General features: G+C 39.1%; 1 protein-coding gene across 9 annotated transcripts in view; it reads left to right on the top strand.

Annotated features, from left to right (window-relative positions):
• The window catches only part of ANO5 (anoctamin 5), a 315349-nt gene that overhangs the window by 6723 nt on the left and 282997 nt on the right, over positions 1–25629 (top strand). For 2 of the 9 annotated variants that reach the window (XR_009962490.1, XM_062607241.1), the window contains exons 2-6: positions 6612–6656; positions 9454–9524; positions 15836–15883; positions 21745–21786; positions 22905–23018. Coding sequence is in view for 8 of the 9 variants with exons in the window: in XM_062607241.1 (XP_062463225.1) it covers positions 6612–6656; positions 9454–9524; positions 15836–15883; positions 21745–21786; positions 22905–23018 (320 nt within the window). In the remaining variant the exon portion in view is untranslated. The remainder of the gene's footprint in view (positions 1–6611; positions 6657–9453; positions 9525–15835; positions 15884–21744; positions 21787–22904; positions 23019–25629) is intronic. The other 7 variants (XM_062607243.1, XM_062607244.1, XM_062607242.1 and 4 more) reach the window with 7 other exon arrangements.

Genomic DNA, 25629 nt, shown 5'->3' with positions numbered 1-25629 from the left:
ATTGAATACTTTAATTCCATACCTGCAGTGCTCATATTGCAGTAATGCACCAAAGGCTTCTGAATGTATTTCTGTGTTCAGAATACATCCATGTGTATATCTGGATCACTTGTTTCACCACACATCAAGGCAGAACTTGCACATGCTCTTGCACACTGCAGACCTGCATTCAGCCTCTCTCTTTAGGCCCTGTTCTCATCACTGGTTTCTGCTTTAGATGTTAAGTGGTGCTTAAGAAATGAGAAGAGAAATTGTCTTTGGTCCTGTTAGCACGGCTGTAATCTGGAATTTTCAATAGATCCTATAGATCAAAGGTTGTGGGATTTACTACTAATTTTCACTGGTAAGGTAGTCTGTTACAGGTTGGGCCACCCAGAATAAATTAAGAATGGATCAAGATTTCCTGTTGCTGTTGCTTGTGTTAAAAGACTTCATCCTAGGCTGCTGCTTCAAATCTGACTTCTTTCCTAGTGCACTCATTGCCACATAACAGTACAAGCACCTCATTATTTCATCTTGTTGGTTTGTCTGGGTCTTTTGGTACAGTTGGAGCTGTACTTCTGTGGTTCTCAGTTAGGACCAGTAGAGGTAGTGAAGTTGCACATGCTGGTTTTTAGGAAATTAGTATATCTTTGGGTAAAGTGCAGCCTTATAACTGGAGATCTGAAGTGTTCCCCTTCCTTAGCAGGCTGCCAAGGGTAAATGTGAAATCTGAGGCCTTTGGCAAGAGAGCAGTGCCCCAGCAAGCTGTGTGAGTACATCGTGATGCAGATGGCTGGCGTTTCATTTTCGGCGCGAGCCCTAAATTAGAAAGTGCTCCATGGTTTGTTATTCAGAAGGGTTTTCTTTAACTATCAGGTAGGAGATTAGAGAGCTATGTCTGCACAATTTACAGTGGGCTAGAAATAGACTACGCTGATGAGTAAGGACTAGCAGATGTGGCTTTGAGGCTATTGGCAAGTTGGGTGCCCTTGTGTACTTCAGCCCCTTTGGTGGACTGGTGCTTACAGAAAAAATTATGGGTGATAGAAGCCATGGTCTGTGGCCTTGCTTGTTTTCTTGGTTGATGAAAACTGTTTCTCTCTGAGGTCAGTATATGAATCCCAGCATTCTTTCATTATCTTAAAGCACTTTGGACCGAAAATATTAATTCTCGCCAAGTCCAATTCACAAGAAAAAATATTTTAAATGGGATTAATTTGTAAAAAGCCTTTTTATACTTATATTTTTGTTGTTTAAAAAGAGAAAGTAAAATACTTGATGAAAACACTAGCAAAATTGCAAGTGATATATTTAATTGGAAGCTTGACCAAAGTAGAGTTGAACTAGGCAGAATGTGAGAACCAGAAGGAAGGAAAAATTGCATCTGACATTGTCAGAAATTAAACGTCCAAGTAGCATGAAGCAAAGGAACACTGCCACAGGACAGTACGTTTAAGGTGTGGGTTTTTTATATATAGTTTTTCACTTTCTTTATAAAAGTGCAAGTTATATGTGTTCCTAATTTATACTAAACCTCTTCCCACAGGTTTTTCACTAGCTCTTCATCATTAGTTCCTTGATCATGTTTTGGTTTTCTCTTACAGTGTCTATAGCCGATCTCTCATAGCAGAATGGACATGTAACGTGTCTATAGAATGGGCCCTCCACTACTTTGGAAAACTTTTATATTGCAAATACTGAAAGAAATCAGAGATTGTGTTCTTTCGGGGTTACACCAGTCATGTCAGTGGAAGTTAGAAAAATGCATTATGAAGGATGCCTTAAGATTTTAAATGTATCTTTGGCAATACTAGGAAAGCAAATCTGTACCTAACGCTTCTTGAGGTGCTCAGAATTCCTTTGGGTTGTGATCGGAAGCAATACCATGGTGCCCCTTTGTCCGCCTTTTCCTGAAGGAGATGTGAGAGCACCTGTCAAAGCTATTGCCTGAGCTGGGCGTCTGCCTCTGCAGTCAGATGGTGCTGATGAAACCTGGCCCTGCACATATAAATAGTCTGAGTGCAAACAAGCCCAGCTGTTTGCTTCATGACTTTGGCAGTCTGGTATTCCACCACCCTGCTCTGACAAGGTTTATTTGCCATCCTGTTCCCCCCTGTTTATGTGCATCTGAATGCTACACAATTTAAAAATACCTGACTTTATCCCACTCTCACTGGTCTAGGCTTTCTTTTTGATTGCATCTGAACCTATTTATGAGTTTACATATGTTATTCTGCAAAGTTGTGATAGCTGGAAGGTGTAAGTGTTAACTTTAGTGCTCACAGCATGCCTTAGGTCTTGTCTATACTGGTGTATACAATATGCTAATGGTTATTGCCTTAACCACATTAAAAAGCCATTGAGGTTATTTTTTACAGCACTGTGCTTGTGGGGTTTTGCTAAAAACATTTACATGACTTTTTTTTTCCTTTTGTTTTTGTTTTGTTTTTCTTCTTTTTTTTTTTTTTTTATCCCAGTGCCTTTTAATCAGAGGGGAGGTTTTTCAGTTCTTTAGAAGAGAAGGCAGCTGAGGGTAAACCTCAAGTTCTGATTTAAAATAGCTATTTAGTTTACTAGAGATGAGAACTGAGAACTTCATGTCTTTTTCAAATGCTAAGTGACATTTTCTTATGTTTAGGAACAGGTTTCTCCTCCATTGATTTATGCCTATATTAAGTAATGTGTTTTTTTTTCCTTTGACTTCTTATGTGTTGATAACTAGCTGTTAATTGGAATCACTTGTTTAACAATGAAGCACATGCTGAAAATTAGTATGTCCATGAAGCAACCTATAGTTGAATGCGATCTGTTTTCTTTAAAAGGAAACTTAAAGTTCTTTTAAAATTTTCCCAATTAATTTTGTTTGATTTACTGAGAATTTAATGTTTTCATTGTTAAGAAATAGTTTAAAATTTTTAGGAGCAGTTCTGACCGTGCATAAATCACCACTTCAGACATAATCCTGAGACTGAATCTTTGTCTCAGCAGTGCAGTTATTACCCTTCAGAGTAATAGGTGAAGTAATAACACTGATTTCACTTTCTCAGGAGCCAGCATACTAGGTGGGTCCTCAGTTCCCCATGGCAACTCCGTCATCCAGCTCTGGGAGGGCATGGTCAATATACACATAAGTTTAATTAATAAGTCATTTTAAAGCTCTGTTTTTCCTAGATATGGAAGCACTTAACAATAGTCATTCTGAAGCTGACTTGGAATGAGTGACCTTCCTCCAGACAGGTCTTTGTTCAGTGGGCATTTTTGTTAGTGACTCAGTGCTGAATCAGGCTTGTTAGCAAAGATGGAAATGGGGTAGAGTAGATCCTGCTACAGCAGTAATCCCATGGTGGTATCTTGGGGAGCAAAGGTTGTACATTCCAGATTTAGTGATGCATAGTCATGTTTTACATTGATTTCTCTTTTCAGTCAGCCAGGTGAGGGTATTGAATAATGGCTTCAAGGCATCTAGGACTAAAGTTTTCTTGCTTTGTCTGGTAAGGATGATTAGGAATTTTATTTGTAGCACAAAGTAGCTACCTCCCAACAACTACAATGCAAGTTTCAATGGGTATGGTTTTTTGTGGTGTTTTTTTTCTTGGGGGGGGGGTTGGGGGAGGGTGTTGGTTTTTGTGGGTTTTGTTTTTTTTTTTTCTTGGTTGGTTTTGGCTTTGTTTCTTTTTCTGTTCATTTTAATTTTTACCTGGACCATCAAAATTTTGCTCTATGTATATCTGTTATGTGTATAAACTGATACACCAAAGGTGTCAGGTGTATGAGAACAGTATGACAGGTAGGAAAGCTCTTTTTACGTGCTTGGTTTTGTTGACTTCTGGTGTTACTGTGTCTAAGAAAATTGTGGAAACAAGTAGAAGCAGTATTGTGGCAACAATACTGAAAGTAGTAGCAGGGCCAGTAGTAATATTGCCTTACTTCTGCTAAACAATAAGAAGTTTATCAACACCCGCCCGAGAATCCTGGCTCTGACTTTGCCTTTGGAATAGTGCTGTCATAGAATTTAAGTGTGCAAGTGCAGATGATTTTCTAGTTTTAGTAGCAAAATGAAAATTTTGATCCCTAAAAATATCTGTCCAGTTGCCACTTGGCTTCATAAGCACCTAATACGGTAACATTTTTACTGGTAGAAACATGCCTACCAAGGTGCACTCTACTTGGTGCAGACAAATCAGGGTGATAGAAGTTCAAAGGAAGGAAAACTGAAATGCCTTCTCATGTGCTTGACAAGCATTTTTCTTCCCACCTGGCTGCAGACCCTGGCTTCCTTATGGTGCTGAAGTGGCAAAGATCAGTCTCTGCCAGGAAAGTTACTGGTTAGGTGCAATTAAAGATGCACCTTGTGTATTGACCTCACTGAGTGTCAGCCCCAGTATTAGAGTCCCCATCTCTCCCTACTGGAGATGGCAGGGGTGTGGTGAGTTTCTGTGATGCTGAGGGCATCTGCTCTGTAAAGGCAGGACCAGGATCCTTGCCTGGCTTCAGTGTGTTGTTGATAACATCTCACATCTTTAAGGCCAGGTTGGACAGGGCTTGTAAATGAAGTGGAAGGGACATAGTAGAAGATGTCCCTGCTTATGGCAGTGTGTCTCTTCCAACACTAATAGCTCCATGATTCTATGCCTGAGCATTCCTGGCTGTGCCTGTGCTAGTGGTTAAAAAGCTGAGTAGTTTTTCATGGGTCTTCAAGGGCAAGTAGCACAGTTCATGTGGTTGAAATCCCTTCTGCCCAAGCAGGACAGACCTCTCTGTGCTGTTTAGAAGACCAAAACCTGGCCTGTGGTGTCCTCCAGAGTGCTTTCCTTCCACAAAGTGTACTCGTAATTAAGTCAAGTGAGCAGTCCTGTGGTTGGCCCTGTACCCTGGCCCTTCTGTTTGCCTAGTTGAGGCACAACTATTGTGACCAGGACATGGCTTATGATGGGTTGGACTTCCCAGAGAATGTGCAGCTCAGTTTTGGTGCAGAGGGGTACATCACTCATCCTGGATACCTCACTTGTTCTGTGGCATCATCAACCTGTGCCACTTCCCTCACCCCAGCAGTCAGTTAAATAGGGAGGCCTTGATTTACAGCGTCACAGTTCCTTTTTTGTGATAGCACTGCGTACACTGGTATTTGATGAGATTTTAGAAATGAAATGGTCAAAATAATCAGGATTTATTTTGTGCTTTTATGTTTTCTTGCAGGTGTCTTGAGTTGTAAAGTCTGGATAGCCATTGTAGTCATTGAAGAGAAGTGTTAGGAAAGTCTCACATGTGGTCTCAAAATTTCTCTGTATTTGTTCTGTAAGTTGCAGATACAGCAGTTGAAAAATTGAGTATGTCAGCATCTAGACCACGAAATATTTTTGTCTTTTATCATGGAACGAATAGGAAAGTTTCGAAGGACAACTTTTTGATTCCTGAAATATTAATCATAGTAAAGCACTTCTTTTAACCAGTGGCTCCAGATGGGGAGTTCAGTTCCTTTTATCTTTTCCCAAATTGTCGGTTTGGCCATGTAGAAATAAAGTGATTCAGGCACAGAGAACAAAGTTAAACTAATGTAGAAAGACTAATCATTTCCTACACAGGAGGCCATTTTTCATTCTTCTTATAGAAATCATAAGGACCTTTTTTGTGGGGTAAACTATTTATATTTTAAGAGGCAAAAGTGGTCTTGATTATATTCTCCAGTCTTCAGTTCTGGATGTTGGTTTCTGTGAGCTGTTTTGGATTACTGGTGATGTGATCATTTGGGTCTGTAATTGAAATGGAAATGCTCTGTAATTCTTAGGGATGGCATGCTGAAAGTTTATGAGTAAGCTGCCCTGTGGTAGGGTGTAGTTTGGGACAGTTTTATGTTAATAGTGCAAATTACAGGCTGTGTGAAGCTTCCTTATTTCCAATAAAGTGCAAACTCCCAAGACACGTGTTTAAGGAGTTACAAATAGCTGTGTGCACAACTGTAAGGCAGTTGGAGTTGACAGTTACGTTGGGAAAAAGGCATTTCTGTCAGCTAGAATATGGGCATGCCTGTGAAAGGGCAGTGATTTGAATAAATATTCAAAGAAACAATTTTAATGAGTTTTGATAGTCATAATGTTCTGTAGTTAATTTTGAACAAAAAAATTGCCAGGACTGACTGCAATTTGTCCAGATTCTGTTTTGAAGGGCCTCTTATGATTAGTACATGTCCTTATTTGTTCTTGGTGTGCAGACGTTTCTATCTCTTCACATACAGTAAAGTGTGTAGTGTTGAAGAACAACATATGATGGTTTTATCAGAATATTATTGGTTTATTCCCATCTTCAGATGCAAAGTTGTCATTTCTTGAAAAAATTGAAAGGGGCTTTGCTTGCTAGCAGAAACTGTTATGGTCCTCCCTGCTGCTGGTGTGGGTAAGTGGTACACGTGTTTGTGTTACCGAAAAAGGTGCCTGGACAAAAAGGTGAATTTTGGTGTTTATAAAGAGGAACCTGCTCCATGCTGTCTGTATAGGTCACAGTCTGTGGTTTCCAGGGCTTATTCTTTTGTTTGATATAGTGACTGTATTGTGAAGGAGAGAATTACTAAATAGGTTCATGTTAAAAGTGGGTTTTACTTCTGGGTCTTACTGAAGTGTTTTTTCCTTTTAAAGATGAGCTTGTGATTCTCACCAGGTTCAAGCCATCACCACCAGAAGGTATTGTACTAACCAGCATTAAGCCTTCTTCCCTTTTGTGTGTGTCCACTGCCCTTTTTTTTGATGCTGAGAGGCTCTTGGTAGTCAGACTTAAGTTTATATGGGTCATTGATGTCACATACGAGCCAGGCTTTCTGCAATGTGATTTGCAAGTTATGTGTGGACAGAACCAGCTGGGCATCTCTGTTCTGGGTGCTTGTTGCAGTTTTGGGTTGCAGCTCTTTCACGCTTTCCTACATGACTTGGACGTGTGTTTCTTTTACTGCTCCTATTCAGGAGCTTGTGAATGTATTAAGTATGTTGTACTTCTCAGTTAATGTTTTGCATTCTCTTTCTGCCTTCTTGTGTGCTGCTGTAGGGTTATTCAGTTTTATTTCCTGGATTAGAGATATGAAAAGGATTTAATTCCACAAATACGTAAGTATGCGTGGAATCAGCTGTGTTACTGGGAGGGCATTTAAAAAATCATTGAAACACAGATGGGTTTGGGTCGGAAGGGACCTTAAAGCGCATCCAGTTCCAGCCCCTGTCACAGGCAGGGATAACTTCCACTAGACCAGGTTGCTCCAAGCCCCATCCAGCCTGGCCTTGAGCACTGCCAGGGATGGGGCAGCCACAATAAAATGTAGCATTCTGGATTGTGCTTGTTTCTGAGGTTAAACGTTGACAGCTAAAGAAAGGAAAATCCAGGTTTGTTGCCGCAGGCTGTGGAATCAGTTCAAATGCTCTCAGCAGCACAGGCAAACTGAACGCTGTTGCTCCAGGGGCAAGGTGCCAGGCTGTGTCTGCTGCAGAGGGTCAGGCGACAAAACATTTGGGCTTTCTGCTCATGGACGCTGGGCTCACTCCGTCTGGTGAAAGCAGCAGCAGTCGCCTGGTTCCCAGGGCTGTAGGTGAGCAGGCTGCAGAGCGGGATGACGATGATCCCTGGCTTTGGTCCAGCAGGGGTCTGCTGTCTTGATATGCTGCAGGGCTTGCATAAGCTTAGAGCCAGCCCTGTAGGAAGGTGTGGAGCCTCTCCTTGGGAACATTATTGCAGAAACAATTTCTCACAAAAGTTAATCTGAATATTTTGATAGTTGTTTTTTGGGTCAAGACTTCCATGTTGTTACTGCAGTGTTCTCCTGTTATGTGCCATTTGTGTCTCTTGCCTGCTGAATGTGCTGTGCTGGGAGGTGAACTGAATTCAGTTCTGTCCCTGTAAACTTTCACTGTGTTTGGTGTTCTGTTTTACAGCATAGTCCCTGTATGTAGCATTTATGATATATTTAGGAAGAATGATCCTAAGTTAATTATCTTCACACTAACTTTTTAGAGGTGACTTAATCTGGTCCTCACACATGTATCAGCATGTGGAAACACCTTTCTGCAAGTGCGTAAGTAAACCTGAAGTGTTCAGCTTGTATTTACTAATACAGATTTTGGAGGCATAGTTTGCTTTAGCAGATGTGTGACAACCTCAAATGTCTTTAACATTCGGAAACTTCTTCATTATATGTTATATACTATTATATACCATTACCCTGTTTCTGATCACATCATATGGACAGTTATAAATTACTGAGACCATTTTCTGTAAGTGAACTTAAGCAAAAATTATAGGAAATAAAATTTCTCAAAGTGTACTTAAGTAGCTTATTATAGATTTTCAAAGAACCAGTTTATATTCTGCCTGGATGCAATTTTGACAGCAAATACTTACAGGTTAAAAAAAATAAAAGAAGTAGGTTTGGTTTATTAATAGGACTAATCTAACCATAGTTGACAGTGGTCCAGTCTAAGATGTGCCAGTCAGTGTGTTCAATCTAAGCTATATCCAGCAATACTTCCTTGATGGAGAAGGGATTGTGATGAATCCTGGTTTTGGAAGGAAGACCATTCTTAGGTGTTCTAGATGTGCTAAGCTGTTTTCCAAACTGCTTATCCTTTTCCATTGGGGTTGGAGTTATTTAGATGCCTGATTTAGGAGGCTGGTCTGTCTAATCAGCACAGAGATTGTTCTTTACAAAAACTTCTTGCAGCAGGAGCCTAGCTTATGGGCTCTGAATTGCTATCCAAAGGAAATTGGTGATAGGGTAGGTCCAGAGCCCCAAACCTAGCCAACATCTCAGTATGATTTAGGGATCTGAAGATATTCAATGTAGTTTTCCCCTACAGTATTAATATTTAAATAAGTGTCCTTGCCCAGCTGATTATACTTGTTATTTTAAAGTTCAATGCTGTTGTTAAGGTAGGAGGTTTTGGGAGTTTGTTGTTGGGTTTTTTTTTAAAGAACAAGAAGCCAAGTAATTAAAGTTGTTATTACTGCTCTTGATCCTGTTGTCGTGTCTCTTTTATGTGGGCATCTGTAATCCTACGTTATACATCGTTAATCCCTTAGCAACAATAAAACTATTCAATTTCTAGCAAGCAGCTCCAGAGATAACTGAACTTTCATAACTGAGGCAGTAAAGCTCCAGGGGCAAGGCCATCATGGGCAGTAACCCAACAGACACTGGAGACAAGGAAGACAGGGTTTTTCTGTCACAGCTAAAAATAAGTTTATATGACTTCAAGGTTATAACCAGGTAGTAAAGACTGAGTACACTGAAGGGGAAAAAATGCTGTGAGTCACAACCATTCTTTCTGTATTTTCTGCTATAAGATCTTCTGGTTTTCTGTAGCTGAGTATTATTTTCCAGCTTTTGCTTGTTTGTAGTTCCGTGTCCGCAAGGTTCATGTCATTTTCAGATACAAAAATACTTTAAAATAAGTAATGTATTTATATAAATCTTATCTTTCTTTCAATGTTCCCTAGGGGAAGAATGCAATGGACCTTTATGTGAAACTATTTCAACTGCAGGATCAGAAGTCCCTAGCAGCTCTGAGGTAAAGTAGAATACTGATGTTGTTAACATACTACTGGTAGGAAGAGAGAGGAACAGTTGCTGTGAAAGAGAGAATTACTTCTACAAATTACATTTCTTATAGATTGTCTTATACTTCCCCTTTATCCAGGTAAACTTTTTCTTTCTATAGGTTTTTTTAAGGAGCAAAACCACAAATGTCACGCTGATGCTCACTGAGTGTTTTAAGGGACTTACCAGTGTTAGTGCTACAACACAGCAGTGGTAGAAAACAGTATGGGCTTAACAGTGTTTCCAGTATCAGTCTTGAACTGAGAATCACGTGGTCATCTAATGTTCTGGCAGGTGGAAAAACATAATGCTTCTTCACAAACCTACCACTTTGTTTTATGCTGTGTGTTACATTGCTGGATTGACAGGGAAATAGAGGCACCCTTGCATTCCTCTGCTCTAGGAACTGCTTGACAGTGCAGCAAGACTTAAGAAAATGAAGATTTGAGTTACAAGAATACCTGTTCCCTGGAACTTGTGCAATATGAAAAACATTCATTTTTTCACAATACCTCACTGCTTAATATCTACAGTCCACAATATCTTAAATAGGTAGCAGTGTGTGGTTACTATTTAGGGAAGAAACAGATTTAGAAACAATATTGACAGTGTGTTCTTGAAATTTGTATTTTATTTTAATTTCTATTGTCCGATTTCTTTATTATGGTTATTGTGCTTAGAGGAAGACAGGAAGAGTTTTAGGTAGGAAAAGGAATAGTTGCTCTGTTGGATTAGAGCCTGATACAGGCCAAGAGCACTCAACAGAAATTGACTGTTGAGTTGAATGTTGGAAAACTGTAGCTGTTCTGCTGAACTTGTCCTCGCCTATCTGCAAGAGGCAAACTTGGAGATGGTCACTTGAACGCAGAAGTGCTTCCTAGAGTATAGATTTTTACTTTGCTAGCACATGCAACTGTGTCATTTAGATGGTTTCATAAATCTGACTGTTCCATCTTAAAAATTGCTAGTAAGTTCACCTGGCTGCTTTCTGAATCTATTGTAGGAGTTGTAGTAATCTTACTCTCCAGGAAAGTAAGAAAAGGAAGGAAACGTGGGAGAAAGAGTGAAACATGTTCTTTATGTAGAAGCCTGGGATTTTAACCTTATTTTGTTCGAAGGGTGAAGGACTTATGATGAGGAGGGGAAGGAGGCTTTGATCTTGAGCACTTTCTTGTCTGGGAGGTGGTCTCCTTATGAAAAATGTATGGTTACCCTCTCAAAAATTTCTTTTTGATAACTTCATGCTGCCTCATTTCTTGTTTTCTGCTTATGCCTGTGCCTTACGTAATTATTCCTCTTCATAATTTGTTCTTAAATATCACAAAGTATTGTCATATTAGCAATATTAGTCTGTAGTTGATGTGGTGACTTGGTGGGGGGTTGTTAATTCTCTCTCTGCCTCTAAGAAGAGACAGCTTATTTAGCTTTAGGTAGTTTGTTTCTCCAGATCAGCTGGTTATCTGATGTTTGTTTACATTTCAGTTAATACTTTCCTGTCCTTGGTGTTATCCTACACTATGTCCCCTAATGCAGCCTCATTTATCTCATTTTTGCTTTCTAAGCACTAGCCAGACATAAAGTTACAGTTAGTTTTATTCTTCTTGCCCAGTTTTGCACTCTTTATTAGTCACAAGAGGCTTGATGGTTAGTGTCCTAGGTAGTCAGGGTAAGTCTATCCTTAAAGTTTTTCAATTAATTTATTCCAACAGTAAGACAGCCCTGAGATACATATTTTTTTTAGCATTTAATGCTAAATTTTTATAGTAACATGTTGTCACAACAGGAAGAATTTCTTTTCTCTGAGTTCTAGGCTGCCTTTTATCATCCTTGATGCATTCCCATAGGAATTGAACAGGGTCATCTCACCCAGCATGAAAGTCAAGGCATGATTTCTCCTCTTTTTACCAAGACCCTTCCAAGCTCAGGTCAACGTGTTTTGTGCTTGTTTTGTCAGAATAGCACATTTCTCTATTTTGTGATTTCACTCTGGGGACAGGTTGATCATGTCCTTAATTTTGCTCATGCAGTTGGAAAATAGGAACACTTGAAAGTCTTACAACAATTTAAATGAAGTATTCTTAAAACAGAAATGAAATTAATTAATAAAAAGACCATTGGGAAAGAGTTAAATGAATTTACATTCTGGTCACAACTGTTCTAGTTGTATTTTGTTTTAGAATAGAAGAAACATGACATAGAGTCACTGTATATTTCTGCTCAGCACCAGGGAGAAAAAGCCAAGGCCTTATTGTTGATTTAGCAACAGAGGAGGGAAACAAAAGAAGTCTAAATAAAAATATAGTGAGCAAAGAAGGTTACCTATTCATAATTCAGTGGTATTTTTCTTTATTTGCCATCTGTAAAGGAATATGTCCTTTGGACGTAAGAACAATACAAGTAGAACAAAAAAGAAGGTGAAAAACATTCTGTAGCCAGCATATATATACAGAAGTCCAGGGCTCAGAAAGCAGCTGAATCTCCAGTCAAAGCTGCATTTTGTCCATCTTCATGATTTTGCCTTTGTGCTCTAATTCACTGCTTCTTGTCTATTTTACCCTGGATTTTTACTGGCTTTTTTTTTTTTGTTTGGTTTGGTGGTGATTTGGGTTTGTTTTTTTTTTTTTGTTTGTTTGGTGGGGTTTTTTTGTTTGTTTGGTTTTGTTTTGTTTTGATCTGCTTTTTGTAGAGTCTCCTTATTTTTCTTCTCTTTTTTAAGCTCCCACAAAGAGAAAAGAATCAAGATCACTTGGAGTTCAACAGCTTTTCATATCACAAGCTTTATAGCATGAATCATTTCTAGATGCTTTGCCATGCAGGGCGGCAAGGAGATTTTTAGCAAACAGCAGACCAGAGAGGAAAACTAAGGATGTGATAGGAGTATGATGAAATAGGTGCTGCAGTGGAAACTGCTTCAAATAATGCCATCGTTAAAGCAGTAATTCACAGATAGACGGCTGTAGGCAACTGTCCTAATTGAGTCTCTGTGTAGGATCTGCTTCAATCAGTCTTTATGGAGTTCCTGTTCCAAGAAATACATAAATGCCTCTCAGAGTCCTTTCAAGCCAATTGGAAAATGAATGAAATAAAACTTGAGATTTTGGTTTTCCTCTGTGCTATTTATGCAAAGAGCGCACTAGATTATATAATGGTGCAATTCTGTGTTGCATCTCTGTGCAGTGATTTTAATTAGTTGCTCAAGTTACAGAGTAAATGAGGATGAGGCCCACTGACAAAACAGAGTTCCTATTCTTGAGAAGAAAGAAGTCTAGTTAGAGAATTCAAGATTGGCAGAAAGGTTAAAAAATGGAATCTGTATTAAATTCCCTAAGAGTTAAATTTTAGGCCATTCAGTTGTAAAATAAGTACAGATTTTGTGGAAGACTGCATCACTCATTTGTAGTGTATCTATGAGATGTATACAGAGGACTATTTGTTATTCCAACTAAGGACAAAGTAGCTTAAAATGTTTGCTTTGTGTATGTGGACTCTGAGTTTCTCACCCTCCAAAAAGGCAGATGGTTGCACTACTCTGGGGAAGACTACAGCTTTACTCTCTTTACCCTCTTTTAGCTGTGAGAAGGTAGGAATTAATTTTGTACAGTTATATAGGTAATTCTCATCTTTGGTAATTTCATACTAGGGAAATGCTCATTAGAAAATCCTGTTAATCAGGATTTTTCCATATTGTAACTTGATAATGAGAAAATCTGAGAGGAACCTCTCTTTATTTTAACCAGGTTAGCAGAAGTAAGTTGCCAGAGCTCCAGCGGGTGTATTAAAGCAATGCATTTTGCCAAAATGAAGGGTATGACTCATAAGGTTTTTGGGTGTCCTTTCTGAAAGCAGAGCAAGAAACACCATCATAATGTGCATTACTTTTCATGCTTGTTCATTTTTTCCATTCAGACCAGTAATAAAAACATAAAATGTCATTATTAATATTGGGAAGGCAGTCCAAATCAATTTTAAAATCTAGAAGGAAATACTAAAAGAGTTCTTTCAAGTGTAATTGCAAAACACAATTTGAGGAATATTCTGGGGAGAGAATGCACTGAAAACTTATGGATGGATTCAAAAGCACAAAGGACCAGCCCAGTGCTGCTGCCGAGCGCTGCCAACCTCTGTGTTCTTGGTTTTCATTGCAACAAATCTGAGTGTTTTTAAAAACACTGTTGGTTCTTGTTTTGCAAGTCATGTGTAAGCAAGACTGGAGAACCTTACGAAGTGGTGTCTCTTTACAAGAGTTCTTACACTTTAAATGTGCAGTAGAAGGTTTGATCACTGATTTTTACAATAGTTAACCCCCATGACTTGAGCTAATTAATTGCAGATGGTTGCAGGTTAAGTTCCCTAGATTGACGGGAAGGCATTTCACAAACTGTAGAGAGGACTGTGCCAGCTGTGTGTCTTCATCTCACAGTTTAGTGCTCCACTAAAATTTCATCTCAGAGTGAAGCGTCGTGAGCCGCATATGTAGATCAGTGGGTGCCTAAAACCATCTTTATATCTAATTGTGGTGGAGGTGGGGAGCTGTGGGTTGGATGAGGACAAGGTGGAGATATATAAGGACACCAGCTTGGGTGAAGGGGCAGGTGACTGATGGAGAGTAGGAGCCGTGGGCAGCAATGAAAAGCAAGGCTGCACCTCCCCTGATGTCAGGTTGGTACAGCACTTGACATGACAGATATTTTCAGTGTGTAGCTGGAGAAGAACTTTCCACTTCAGTGTCTCCACCCTTGGTTCTCTACAAATAGTGCAGGTTTGTCCAGCAGCATCAGGGATGTGAGGATTAGACTTCTAAACCCAGTTCAGACTATCTTAGGGTAAGAGCACAGTGCAGCTCTTTATATTTGCACTGCATCTCAGGTGGATACCTTGCCAAAAACTGGATCAATCTCTCTGGCTGAATTCTGAAAAGGACGTTTTTATCTTATTTAGATAAGCAAATACTCAGAGATGGCATCACTAAGAAGGAATGTCAAGATGTGTGTGTATTACTTGCAACGTAAACAGGAACAAAGCATGGTTTGGGTTTTTTTTTTCCACAAAATAATGGAAATGGACCTCAGTGGTTGCTCTCCAGTAAAAGTGCAATGAAAGTGAAAAATACTCATTTCTAATTTAAAAAAGATCACAGAACTTGATGAAAATTGGATTTTGAAAAATACACTTTCTGAAATGTTACAACTGTAAATGGATGACTGGTGGTACAGGAGTGGAATGCAGTTAGCATTCTGCTGAAAGTTGATATAATCCCATAGAGAACTGTCATATTTCCATAATGCGCTCACACTATTTGGTTGCTGTGTTAAAACCTGTCAGTCATTTGTTTCCAGAAGCAAAACAAGAGTGTGAGATATTACTTTGAAGCAGAATGAGATATTGCAGAACCGTTTAGGTATTGCAAGCCATTATTCATTCCAGTGAATCTCAAAATCCCTTGCTCATGCCATCGCACAGTTGTGTCCAGGACCCCAGACAGCTTATGGATGTGTGCCTGTAGGGTAGCTGTGCTCTGCAGAGTCCTCTGCTGCTGGTTTTCCTGCCAACAGGATGATACTGGCCAGAGGACATTGCAGCACCCTGCAGGCCCACACGCAGGAAAATAATGAGCGCCCAGATCTTGTACAATTAAAATCTGGGGAGGGCCTCACCAGGCATTGCTCAGAACTGGAAGCTGGGAAGCCTTTGCTAGTCTCCTTAGGCATAACAGCCTCAATTACTGATACTGATATGCCTTGTCTGTGCTGTAAGATGAATAATTTGTCTCCTTGTATTTGGTTGGTTGGTTTTTTTTTCAGTGCACATGGTATAATTTCATTCTGTACTGAAGATACCTAAGGGGTGTTGCATTTAATCTGAATGCAGGTGCAGCCAACTGTGCTATGCACATCTCCTCTCTTAGATATTAAAATAAGTACTGTTAAAAGTTCATCTTCATCAGCTTGTAGATGGTATTCTGTGTGTAGACTTTATTTTTATAACAGAAATGCTGAGGAATACTGGACAGCTCTTATTAAAAGTTGTTATTGTTAATACTTTAAAATAACATGGGCCATGTAGAAGTCAGTGGCTTAGGCTGGAGACCCAGCTCATCTGAGGAAGTAGAGCTTCGTGTCAGGTTTTACAATCTAGACTGAAAATCCAGCTATCGCTCTGAATAGCTTTTACAGCAACTTAAAGCAGCAGCTACACTGTTTCTTCTCAAATAGCCTTTTATTTTAAAGCCTCCTTTGCATCATTGCTAACAACATTATGTTTTTCCCATGATGCCACTGGCAGGGCCTAAACAGCACTGAGACTACTTTACTCATCCCTGAACATCAAGTGGTAAGCAGTAAGCAATATTCATGCTTCCTTGCATGAATCTGTGTGGTGTCTTCTATTAAAGTCCCTCACAAAAAAATTTTCCAGTTTCAAGGATGCCATCCTTACAAAAAATAAATGTTTTTTTTCCTAGATTGTAAAAATGAATGTGGTATCGGCATTTATTCCTAGTGATGGCTTAAATGGTCAATTCCAGGAAATCAAAAGGATAATAGACAAAATTGGAAAGTTAAGATTGGTGGAGAAAACTGGAAAGTTTGCTTTGTTTATCATTGCTTTGGTTTGATGGGACGTAGGATATATTCTGACTCTGGTGTTATTAACAAATGTGGGATTCCTTTTTATTGGGATAACCTGGAGGGCTCTGAGAGTCAGCATGGTACTTTCAAATGTTTGAAAGAGCAAGAAGTGAACACTGACAGCAGTTGAAATGTGTGGCCTCTTTTTTTTTTTTTTTTTATTGCAGGCTCTAATACGGAAAGGCTCAAGATAGCCACTTCCTAAAATTTGCAGACAAGAAAATTGTGTTGTCAAATATATCAGAAAACTTGAAATAATCTTTTTTTTTCATGGAGAAGAAAGTCACAAATTCATTTAAGCTAACTGAAGAAGTACATGCTGAGGTGTATTAAAACTGTCTGCTTGCTTACATTGGGCTCTGGTGTCTTTACATTAACTCATGCGCTCTCTTAGCATCCTTTTTATTTCCCTTTGTTGTATTCTTGTTTAATGTGTCCTTTTATCCAGAGGGGCTTTTTTCCTGCGCGTTTAAATTAGAATGCAAATACCTTGGTGTCTTAAACTGCTTTGAAATGCATGTTTTCAAGCTTTCAGATTTTCATGTGGTTCAAAACTGTGGTAAAGGTGTAAAAAGAAGCTTGCAAGTTTTAGCTACCAGAAATATGTGGGCTTTTGTGTTTATTGGAGTGGGAAAGCTTTGTGTGCTGCTTTGTAGCCTGCATGAAGCATAACTGGAAATGGGGATGTGTGGTGTTGAGAGTGTTGTTAATACACTTCTTTCGAAGTGGATAAGCACTTGTGGATTCCTCCAAGGAAGAGTATTGAAGAGAACTTGATGCAAAGGGGATCTCTAGTGTAATGGGATCTGAGTTTATTGTGCATAAACCAGGAATGTGCCTTTTTTGGTTTCAGTGGAGTGCCTGTATATCTGTATATGTTGTGTAAATGCATTTCCAGGAGCTTGTTGCTTTGGAAAATAAATTTATCAAAACAGTTATATATTAAGCATAGTGGCACTTAACTCAGCATGTGTTTCCTGTAGCTGTGAGCACGTTTAATTCAGGGAAAAGGGGGATTACATACATACTCTGTGTGAACTGAGGATCTGCTTGAAGGTGATAATATTTTTTAAGACATTGAATGTTTCCCACCCTTTCAATTAGGAGGCATAGTTTATATTTTGATTGAGCTTTCAAGCCTTTATATTTTCATCTATTTCTGCAGTCTTAAAAATATTCCTGCAGTGGATTGTTAATTCAGAAATCAACTAATTGTATTGTTAATGTAGTTATTTTGGTTTATGACATGGTCTGTGATTAAAAACTAATTTGCCTGTATGATTATCAAAGGTATGCAGTAAATAAATATTTGGTTTGTGGACTCTATCTTGTAAGCAAGCAGAAGGTTGCAAGTCTGTTTTATTTTTTAATTTCAGGCAGCTCTCTTGTCTAGTAATGTAGGATTATAATATAACTCCTAGATGTGCTGATGGGGATCATGTTAGTAACATCTCAGCATACCCATTAGTCATAGCCAGAGGTTTTACCCTGCTGTAACGCCAGTGAAGCTAATGGATTGGGTTTCTCCATCTCAGATTACTGTTGAGTGCTACTTTGCTGCTCTAAACCACCTTCCCACTCTGAGATACAAAAAGCAGAAGGCTGTTGAGGTCTGAACCTGCAGACCCAGCTCTGTGAGGCTGGATGCTTGGGAAACCTTGAAGTCTGCAGAATTAGGTTTGGGAATGGTGTTTCTGAATGTATGCTCCTGAGAAATTTGGAGTTTTCTGACTATTAATATGAAAAATGCTGGTTTAAGCCAAGTTCCTCTGTCATTAAGTATAGACATGGAGAGGGCTAGGGTGTTTAGCAGTGAGGTGTACTTGGAGGACGCTCAGTTGTGTAGAGGGAAAAAGTTGTGCTAAGCGGCGTTTAAGGACATAAATTTCCTGTTAGGTGGATTACAAGAAATAGAAGTCCTTCTGAGTCCTGTGAAAAATATTCAGGATTCAATCATTCAGGTATAATCTGCAAAATATATTTGCTTTTCAGGTGCTGTGGTACCTTTAAAGGTCAGCTGGCTGTGTGCCTTGGTGGCTGAGCAAGGCTGTGGACATGTCTGCTGCAGTCTCTATCCCTCAACTTCAATACAAAGTTGTTTCTCTGAAGCACTTTCTGTTAGTGTTTAGTGGTTGATGCCACATCCAGCAGCTCTCTTTACCCTCTCCAGTTTGTGGTGACTGGCTTGTTTGCTTTGGCCCTGCAGATTCATGTCAGAGCCATCTGTGGGAGCAGAGTGGCCAGGGTCTGGGCATTGAGTAAAAACTCTAGCAGGGCAGGAGAGCTCTGATGGGTTTGGAAGTAGCATGTGACCACCAGGCAGCATTTATGCACTTCACCCAAACCAGTTTGGTTAGGACTGAACGTGGGGTGTTACACAGCCTTGCTTCGTCTTGAGCTGTGCTGTGTTTATTTCCGTAAGGACAACTTGGTCTTTCCTGTAACTTGTTTAAGTTGGGATTTCCTACTGCACGGATTCAGTTTTTATCTAACGTGAGGATTGGAAGTCTAGGTACTTGGGAGGTTGGTTGTTGAACATGGCTCATTCAACATTCGGATCTCCAGTGGATGTCTAGACAGAAGTTGATGATGATGGTGTAACTAGAAATATTAATATGCAATATATGTTATAAGTGTTCAAGGCCAGGCTGGACAGGGCTTGGAGCAGCCTGGTCTAGTGGAAGGTGTCCCTGCCTATGGCAGGGGGTTGGAACTGGATGAGCTTTAAGGTCCTTTCCAACCCAAACCGTTCTGTGATTCTCTGAATACAGTTCCGTAAGTACACAGTAAGTTCACACTTATGTAGCCATGTGAAAATAGCTCTTCGTGGTGGATCATTACAGTGTTTAGTTAGCACATCTGTCCACATGTGAAGCCACTTAGTGCTTTTAGAGATAACGAGAGTATTAAAACTGGGAAGTTAGTACAAGAGAACAGGAGAGCAGTATTTGTTTTTGAACAAGTAGTTTTTGTGAACTTGCTTTGTAGATGATGGATTTTTTTAACTTTCTGGAAGTGCTGGTAAATGCTGAACCCTTGCAGTAACACCATTTCACAGATCATACAGTGACCTGGATTGGAAGGGACCTCTGGAGGTCTCCTTGACCAATCTCATACTCAGGGCAAGGCTGACTTCAAACTTAGATCAGGCTGTTCAGTCAGGGCCTTGCTTGATCAAGCTGCATTGTCTCTGGGATAGAAATTACATGGTCTTTCTGGGCAACCTGTTGTACCTGTTCCCATTCAACCACGCCCTCACATCCAGTAGGAATTTCCCTTGTTGCAACTTGTGGCTGTTGCCTCTTGAGTTTTCACCATATGCCTTGGGGCTCCATCTCTTCTCTAATCCTCATAGGGTATTACTCAGTTTTTCAGAATCTTCCAATTGCTGTGTTTGCTGCACTGGGATGTTTTAATTTGGTTACTTGTGTTCCAGAAGGTACACACCACAGAATATCTGCTCTGATGTTCCTTTAATGACTACAGGCTGTCTTAAGATCAGTTAATTTAAATACAGTTTGGGAGACAGCTGTTAAGAAACAGGACCACAGAATCAACCAGTTTGGAAAAGACCTTTAAGATCATCAAGTCTAATCGTTCCCCCAGCACTGCCAAGGCCACCACTAAACCATGGCACTGAGGGCCTCATCTAAAAGGTTTGATAACACTTCCAGGGATACTGACTCCACCACTGCCCCGGGCAGCCTGTTCCAATGCCTGACCACCCTCTCTGTGAAGAAATTATTCCTAATATCCAGTCTAAACTTCCCCTGAGATGTGCAAATCCATAATCTTTTATGATTCACTCATGCAACCAATGCAGATTACTAAAATTTGATATATTTTAAACCTCCAAGGGCACATGTATGCACAGAAGTGTCAGAGTATGCAAGACTGATCTTGTTCTGCTTGTGAAATCCAAATGCAGAAAATGGAAAGGAGTAATTTATGGGTTTAGTAAATAGGCTTGTCTCTATCCATGATGAATATCTGATGTACAAAAGGAGAGAAGTGATGAGTATTCCCCTCCTGAAAGCAGATCCTACTCTGATGACTACAGCATTTTCTTAAACTGATAGTCAGACCTTTAATGACTGAGCGGGATTCTGATACATCTTAGAAAATCAGCAAACTTTGATGGCACTAAAGATAAATTATTACTGCAGTTGGATGGAATAATCTGATTATAGCTGTGCTACCCAAAGAAACTGGGACTGTTCTTTGACAGGAGCTTTTCTGAAGTAGATGTTATTTATTGATTTATTTTTTCTTTGTGTATATGACTTTTATTAGTTCACTGGGACAACGTCTGTGCTCACACAATCTCTGTCTTTTTAAGTTAGTGGTTGGGCTGCTCTGGTTTTAGGCCAATTCCCAACATTGTAAATTGCTAGAAGGCACTTCGGGGTTTACTTGCTGTAATGCTGGATAATTACAGTACTGTCAAAGCTATGTTAATTTGATTAGATTAACACCTAAACAGTTGCAGTTTGCTTGTAGGCACAACTATGTTTAAAAACCCCACAAACTGTAAGGACAAAATAGAATAGAAAAATGCTGTTCTTTTTCTTTGACTGGATTTCATGATTTTATGAGCCTCTTAGTCTTGCATGATTCTCTACTGCTTATAGAAGAAAAGCATTTTCTGAGCCAGCTGTCTGATGTCAATCTTAAAAAATAGTCTGATTGATCTGCTGGAAATATATCTCAAGAAGGAAAATGGCAAAAAAAAAAAACACAACAGAATTGCCAAGGAGAGAAGGCAAAGAGAGGATTGCGGCATATTCAGGAAATAATCTTTTAGCATTTTTGTGTTACTTTGATTTGCAACACAGTGTTTTGAGCTGCCGAAAGGCTAGAATAGCTTCAGAAATAGAGTTATTTTCCATAGTGCATGGATGGACCGAGTAGGCTACAACTGGTTTCAGCAGTTACCAGGGTATCTCACGAAGGTGCTTAAAGTTGTACAAGAATATGGAACAACAGGGATTATTATTATTGATGTCACTGTTATTATCTATTATTATTATTGTTATTAAATTTGTTCCTATTTGAAAATAAATGCATGTCCTGCTGCATGTAGATATCATTGCTTGTAATTTTGGCAGTTCTGGAATTACATGGTTGCCATTCATCTGTTTCTGTCCTAGTGGGTCAAACCTAATACAAGCGTTACAGAAACATGCATGCACTATTCATTAGGTAGTTCTTGTTTTGTTACCTTTGCATTACATTGAAAGAAACTTTGTTGGGTTTGGTGGGGTTTTTTAATTTATTTAAACTTCCCAGTGATGTCAATTAGCATTATAGGAGTCACTACTTTAAAACGGCCAAGCTTATTCCCAAAAAGGATGCCAGCACAGCTTAGCCCTTACTAAAAAAGATATTAATAGTCGTAATGTTTGTGGATGCTTGTGTTTTTCTACTAGTTGGAGGCTTTTCCTGGCTTTTATAAGGACTTGGATTTCTTGCTAACTTTACTGGAGGGTATGTTTTAAAAGCAGTTGGGTCAGTTCTTGGAGAGGAGCAGTAGCCTCACTAACTACTTGTTGGTTATTCTGACAGAGTGGAAGAAGATATAATCTGTTCCTGAAGCGACGTCTCAGGGTAAACCAGTGAGAAATGATACTGCAAGTGGCTTGGGTGGCTGCAGTAATGACATGCTTCACTGTGTGATGCCTTTTGTTAACTGGGAGCAAAGTTCACCATTATAAATACTCTGTGCTTTCTCACAGGCTTTTTCACATGCATCCTTTCATGTTGTAAGAGAGAAAAGACAGAGATAGAGCCCTTTGAATTATTTTTGTCTTAGACAAATGCACTTTTGCTTATGGGTGTGGTTAAAAGACCCAACACCAGTCTTCCTTAGCATGGAGTTAAATTTAGACCAGAGTATTAGCTTCTAATGGAGAGCACTTTGTATGAACTTTTAGTCTTGTAAACAATTTGGTAGAGCTGAATACTGATCTGATAATAAATAATACTACCTAATACTATGTTAACTTCCCTAGGAGAGAGAGATACTAGTCTTTTACTAGCTTAACATTAATTGCTGTAGCCTAATCGGTGAAAGAGATGAATGTTATTACAACATTCTGGCATGCTGATAAATGAAAGCATGATCTTTAATAGATGAATTAAAATACTAATTGCACTGTTACACTGACAGCTTTTATTAGGTTCATTTCTTTTTTTCCCCAATAAACACTCAGCTTTGAAACATTACCACTGTATTTTGTTGTTTTCATGTGTGGTCATTGCTGGGACATATTTCTCTGTGGTGGTCGATTTGGTGGATCTCATGATGTAGAAGAATATGCATGGAATTGACTTTTTGCTACCTGCTTTGAGTTGATAAACTCTGCCTTAGCTGGCTTTTGTGTAGAGTAGTGTTTTGACTAACTGCAGGAAAAAACAATCATGCTGTAAAATAACACTTGTCTTGATCATTTATGGAAAGAAAATAAATGTTCACAAGTATGGCTACCCTAACATATGTTCATTCTTCATATACTAGTAACTTACAGGTAGTGCTTGTGGATATAAGCAGTCAGTGGTGAAATAATTACAACTGGATAAGCCCTTGTTAAAACTTCCCAAGTATGTATCTTCAAGCTGTGAAGGAACTGAAGAATTAAGGCAATTTGGGGAAATTTGTCTTCTGTTATATTTTAGAGCAACAGCAATGCTTGTTTTTTGTAATCGGATGCCTGTATCTTCTACAGATTGATAAAAGACATCAAAGCAAAGATTCTATTTTCTTCAGGGATGGTGTCAGGAGAATTGATTTTGTTCTCTCCTATGTGGATGATCTTAATAAGGAATGGGAAAAAAAGTTGGTAAGTATCTCTTTCTGACGTCCTTTTAATTCTTATCTATTATAACCTGAATATCAATTGCTAAACCTTTCAAATGACTACATGCAGCTGGAATAGGATTTAGCTAAAAATGTTATAGTTGTGTGAAAAGCCATTTCACATACTGAAATTCCTGTGTAATTTACTGTTGTGTGTCAGGACCCGATTTTATTCCATTTCTGGGGCTTTGTTTACAGAACTGATCACTCTCTGTTATTAGGCTGAGCAATATATTATACAGTCAGTGCAAAGTAAAACGAACTATTTTGCCTTCTCCATTTAACAGTCTTAAGAGTTAGCTGTGGCTTTGGTGAAATACCTGTGGATGCTGTTAAACCTGGTTTCTTCTAAATAAGCAAAGCATTATCCAAATGAGATTCAACAATAACTTTTTTCCACCCATCCTTTGACTTCGGTTAGAGCAGAAATAGATTCCTAGATCCAAGAATTAAAGCAGTTTTCCTTTTAAGATTTGTTTGTTTTTTTTTTTAATACATATTCTGAATAAGACAAACACAACACCTCATCTTGGAGCGTTTCTCTGTGCTTGACTTGCTCTCTACATATGTGTATTCATTCATCTAGAGGGGTCTATAAAGTGGCTTTGATAAGAGACCTCCTATGTAACAGAGCACAAAGTACAAGCTTTCTCTAACATGCCAGTTAGTGATTATCCCTGGGCTTTTCAACAAGACCCAGTAGGTCCAGCAGACTCAGTAAATGACATAATTTGTTCCTTGTTCACGCCAACTTTTGAGGTCTAACTTGACTAACATGTAAATTCAAGCTATTTAAACATCCAGTGCTTTTCGGTGCAGTCAGGACAAGGTTACATTTACAAACTGGTCTCCCCAGGAGATTTCTCTAAAGTTTTATCAAAAAAAAAAGGGGGGGGGTTACAAAATACCCCTTAAGTCTCATGTAATCTTATTATTCTGAAAGATAAAGATATCTGAATATAACTGTTAATATGAAGGCATATGACAAAATCATGATCGAAACTACAGGTCTGTGAAGTAAGGAATATTTCTTATCTATATCTTGTCATAGTAAAATGTTTCATAATAAACCTATCGTTTCCTTTGAACAAAAAATGTGAGATAAGGCTGCTTATTGCTTTCATTCCTTTATGAAGGAAATACTGCTTTCATTAAGGACTGATGCTGTCTATATTTGCATCCAGATATCATAGAATCATAGAATCCCAGAACAGCTTGGGTTGGAAGGGACCTTAAAGCTTATCCAGTTCCAACCCCCTGCCATGAGCAGAGACACCTTCCACTAGATCAGGTTGCTCCAAGCCCTGTCCGGCTTGCCTTTGAACACTGCCAGGCGTGGGGCAGCCAGTGATCCAGTGTAGAACACCCCTGCATCTTGCTTTTTTTATCTTAAAAAAATAAGTCTGTCATCCTTTCCGGTGCTTTTCCCAGTTTAAGCATCCCACAATTTTGCTCAGCTACCAATGTGCAGGGACTTGTCTGGGAGAACAGCGAGAACATTCTAGCTATGGCACAGTAGGTTTATATAAAGACATATTTTTCCAAACACACACTGACTCTGTTCAGGTGTAATCCTAGCTAAATTGTTTTTTCTCCCATAAAGCAAAATGCATTTAAAAAAGAAGAGGGATGAGACGACTCAAGTGTAGAGAGAAGAAAGATATCCATACAAAATATGTGAAAGCAACTCTTAAAATAAACTTTTCCATTAGTCATACTCAAATAGCTGGAAGGAAGAAATGGAGACTATTTAGGTAGTGTTTCAAGTGGGAAGGAAAAGGAGCCAGATGCTCAGTCCAGTCACTTGTTCATATTGTGTGCAGCAATTTCCTCTCATTGCTTTAAGGGTCATTAGGGGGTAGCAGAAATTTTTTGCCAGACCAGAGGCAATGTAAATGGATGTCATTATTGACTGAAGGATTCACGCAGGAAAGAACCCAAGAGTTAGTAGCCAATATTGGAGTTCCTTTTTGAGGTAAAAATGCACTTAGGTAGGAAGTCTTGTAAAAGGCTAGAATGTCTGCATCGAGTGTTGCAAGATTTAATTCTGTATGTCTGTTACTCACTGAAGAGTTTGTGACCCCACAAGAAGGTGTTTGGTGTGTGGCCCTGTAAGCTAGTTCTGTGGTCACAGAACCAACAGACATGAAGATAGCAGTGTTATAGTGCACCACTTTTTACACAGTTCCTGGGGAATCTGCTAAGAAAATGAAATCCATATTTCTGTCCAGCATAGGCTTTTGCGCAATGAATATGCCCATAACTTAGCTCAGACACAGTATGGGAGTATTGTGCTGTTATCTTTGTGGGAATGTAATTTAAATATTAATACTCTGCAGCCTTTGGAATTTGTCTGACAATACTGTACTTGCTATTGCACAGTCATTGCAGGGAAGAATGTGACTTCTTTTGCTGTAGTACAATGATACAGCAAAATGGAACAGCTAAGAATAGAAATGTTATTTCTATGAACATTTCTGACAAGGGGTTTTGTTTCCTTGTCTCAAGGAAACAGCTTTATTTTGCCTTTCTAAGGAAAAGATGAATAAATTCTTTGTGTGTTTCAACATAGCCCTGATGCAGAAATAAGAGGC

The sequence above is a fragment of the Pezoporus occidentalis genome, unplaced genomic scaffold (genome assembly GCF_034315485.1).
Source record: "Pezoporus occidentalis ecotype Australia unplaced genomic scaffold, CSIRO_AGI_Poc_V1 ctg121, whole genome shotgun sequence".
Taxonomy (NCBI): Eukaryota; Metazoa; Chordata; class Aves; order Psittaciformes; family Psittacidae; genus Pezoporus; species Pezoporus occidentalis.
This window is presented reverse-complemented; position numbering and strand designations above follow the sequence as displayed.